The sequence below is a fragment of the Eimeria mitis genome, genomic scaffold (assembly GCF_000499745.2).
Source record: "Eimeria mitis Houghton genomic scaffold, Emh_scaff1719, whole genome shotgun sequence".
Taxonomy (NCBI): domain Eukaryota; phylum Apicomplexa; class Conoidasida; order Eucoccidiorida; family Eimeriidae; genus Eimeria; species Eimeria mitis.
In genome coordinates this window covers 5,465-8,729 of record NW_013570035.1, presented here as the reverse complement: position 1 = coordinate 8,729, position 3,265 = coordinate 5,465, and the positions used below count along the sequence as shown (strand labels likewise).

Here is a 3,265-nt window from a genome sequence, read left to right as displayed (position 1 = left end):
AAACAGCAGCAGCAGCAGCAGCAGCAGCAGCAGCAGAAGAGACAGAAGAAGAGACAGAGACAGAGACAGAAGAAGAGACAGAGACAGAAGAGGAGGAGGAGGAGGAGGAGGGGAGACAGTGGGGCGGGAGGTGCCTAGACACCTCAGGGTTTGGCCTTCATATGGACGATGCAGATGCAGCAGCAACAGAAGAAGATATTATACTGCAGCAGCTGCTCAGCAGAGATGTGCAGCAAGTTGTCGATGAATTAGATGTAAGTATACACTCTGTCTCCTGCTGCTGCTGCTCCTGCTGCTGCTGCTGCTGCTGCTGGTGATGGTGGTGATGGTGGTGCTGGTGCTGGTGCTGGTGGTGGTGGTGTTTTTGTTGCTGCTGCTGGTGTTTTGTTCTGGTGTTTTTGCTGCTGCTGCTGTTGATCTGCTGCTGTTGCTGCTGCTGAGCTGCTGCTGCTGTTGATCTGCTGCTGCTGCTGTTGCTGCTGTTGTTGTATCTTATGTGGTTGGGGTGTATGCACAGATGTGTTTTGTTGCTGCAGTGTATATGCAGCTGTTTTTATGTTAGTGAGGTGTATAGGCAGTTGATGGGGTGTATATGCAGCTGTGTTAGTGGTTGGGGTGTATATGGAGCTACTACTTTATGTGGTGTATATACAGCTGGGGTGTATATGCAGCTGCTGTCGTAGTATTGAGGTGTATGAACACATAAACCCATCAAAATGTTGCTCTAAATACAATTAAAATAATAAAACAAATGAATTTACGTGAAAAAAAGTGAAAAAACACGAAAAAACGTGAAAATATTTCACGAGGATTTCTACATATTTCGGGTGTATAGGCAGCTCCACCACCGTGCGCGCTCGGGTGTATACGCAGGTAAACATGCCGGAGCGTTTTGCGGCGTTGCATCGTAGTTTTGGTTCTTTATTAGAAGAATTTAATTTAATTTCTTTTTATCCTCTTAATATAAATGATGATGAAAATATAGAACAGTTTGCCGCTCTCCTTCGCCGCACCCTACAGGCTGACGAACACGATGAACCCAGAACAGACTATGATTACACAGAAAGAACATAAATTTTTATTTTTATTTTTATTTTTTTTAATTTTTATTCTTTGTTTTCATTGTTCTTGGCGAGTTTCTTCTTGCTGCTGCTGCTGTTGTGGTGGTGGTGGCGGTGGTGGTGGTGGTGCAGCAGCAGCAAAGGCTGCTGCTGCTGCAGCAGGTTGCTGCTGCTGCTGTTGTGCAGCAGCAGCAACAACAGACAGATGTTGGAAGCATTCTCTACAAGCGGAAGCATCAGCGAAAGTTTCTGCTGCTGCTGCTGCTGCTGCTAGAGCAGCAGCAGCAGCAGCAGCAGCAACAACAACAACAACACCGTTTGGATCGCATTTTAATTGTCTTCATAATTTCGTTTTTCGTTAATGGCGTCTGCAGTGTACAGACACCTCATCTGTTGCCACAGTAGATTTGGGTTTAGGGTTTAGGGTTTAGGGCCTAGGGTTTAGGGTTTAGGGTTTAGGGTTTTGCTCCTCATTAGCAGCTGCCGATACGCCGAAGCAGCAGCAGCTGCTGCAGCAGCAGCTGCTGCAGCAGCACAGACAGAAGCAGCAGCAGCACAGATAGAAGCAGCAGCTGCAACAGCAGCGAGAGCTGCAGCAGCAACAGAAACAGCTGCAGACAGCAATGACAGCTAGCGCGTTGTTTTCTCATTTCATTTTGTTTTAATTTTTTTAGGGTTTAGGGTTTAGGGTTTAGGGTTTAGGGTTTGTGTTTTTCCATTTCATTATATCTTTGCTGAGTTTGTTTTCGTTCGTTTGCTGCTGCTGCTGCAGTTTTACTGCAGCAGCAGCAGTTTGTTTCTTCCGGTTTTTGTTTTTGTTTTTATTTGTTTGTGTTTTCTTTCTTTTTGTTTTTATTTGTTTGTGTTCTCTTTCTCTTTTGTTTTTATTTGTTTTTCTCCTCTTTCTTTTTTAGCTAGCTAGCTAGCCAGCTAGCTAGCTAGCTAGCTAGCCACTGAAGCAGGATCCGTCATGGCTAGCTGCACGGGTAGTTTCAGCTAGCTGCGTCTACGCAGCTAGCTAGCTGTGTGTGTACGCAGCTAGCTAGCTAGCTGTGTATATACACAGCTAGCTAGCGGTAGCTCCTGCTGCTGCACACCTAGCCGCGAGGGGGATCACAGCTAGCTGGCTGCTGCTGCACAGCTAGCCAGAACCCCCCCCCTCTTCACCCAGCTCGCAGCTAGCTGTTTGTATGTTCTTACAGCTAGCTACTGGCTCGGTGTGTAGCTATGTATCTATGGGGGTGTCTGTGTGTGTCGTTGGTTGGTTTATGCTGTGTATAATATTAAATCCTTGTATTTATTTGTTTATTTTATTTTATTTTTGTTTTTTAAATTAAAAAAAAAGAAAAAGAATGATGAAATACAGCAGAAGGTAAGGACGATGGACCGGTCTGGGGGGCTCTGGGGTGTACATGCAGCTACGCCGCTTCTTTTTCTGCGTGTAAACATTCTTGATTTGTTTAATTTATTTTAAAATATAAAAATAAAAAGGGTTTAATTAAATAAAAAAATATAATTAATATTTATTTCATTCTATAGAAGACGAAGAACGCTGCCGATGGGTCGAGAGCTGCAGCAGCAGCAGCGGCACCGGCCTTCTGCTGCTGCTGCTCTGCTCCCGCCTTCTTCTGTGTTTTTTGTTTATATTTTTGTATTTTTATTTTATTTTCTTTTTTTTATTTAATTTATATAAAAAGAAGCCGTTTTTTTGATCCATTTCAGTCCAAGAAGCACTCTATATCTGCATATTTCACTGCTGCTGCTGCTGCTGCTGCTGCTGCTGCTGCTGCTGCTGCTGCTGCTGCTGCAGCAGCGACGACTCCACCGGGTGTCTCGATAGCAATGCCTTTTGTGTATTTTAATATTTTTTGTGTTTTTATTTAATTTTTTAAAAATGAATTTTCTTTTTTTTATTATTTGGGGTGTATCTGCCCCCTTCTTCGCTCACTGTGTGTTGATTAAGCCTTCTTCTCTCTCGCTCAGCAGCAGCAGCAGCAGCAGCAGCAGCAGCAGCAGCAGCAGCAGCAGCAGCACATGGCTGCAGCAGCAGGAGGGGGGTCTCGACCCCCCCCCAGCCTTCGTGGAGGCCGACCGCTTCCTTCGTCCTCTGCGGCAAGGGCAGCAGCTGCTGAGAGCAGCAGTGCAGCAGCAGCAGCAGCAGCAGCAGCAGCAGAATTTATTGGGTCTTGCTGCATATCCTCTCC

The 3,265-nt window shown here is 45.3% G+C and overlaps 2 protein-coding genes across 2 annotated transcripts in view; both read left to right on the top strand.

Moving 5' to 3' along the window:
• EMH_0042340 (conserved hypothetical ATP binding domain-containing protein, putative) overlaps window positions 1-1,695 on the top strand; it is a gene marked incomplete at both ends in the record, with an annotated part of 2,865 nt that extends 1,170 nt beyond the window's left edge. Inside the window, 3 exons of the mRNA XM_013495724.1 lie at window positions 3-254; window positions 518-549; window positions 1,521-1,695. Coding sequence (XP_013351178.1) covers window positions 3-254; window positions 518-549; window positions 1,521-1,695 — 459 coding nt within the window. The remainder of the gene's footprint in view (window positions 1-2; window positions 255-517; window positions 550-1,520) is intronic.
• A 1,260-nt stretch (window positions 1,696-2,955) lies between these two features.
• The window catches only part of EMH_0042330 (uncharacterized protein), a gene marked incomplete at both ends in the record, with an annotated part of 4,308 nt that continues 3,998 nt past the window's right edge, over window positions 2,956-3,265 (top strand). The window contains one exon of the mRNA XM_013495723.1: window positions 2,956-3,265. Within this exon, the coding sequence (XP_013351177.1) occupies window positions 2,956-3,265 (310 nt within the window).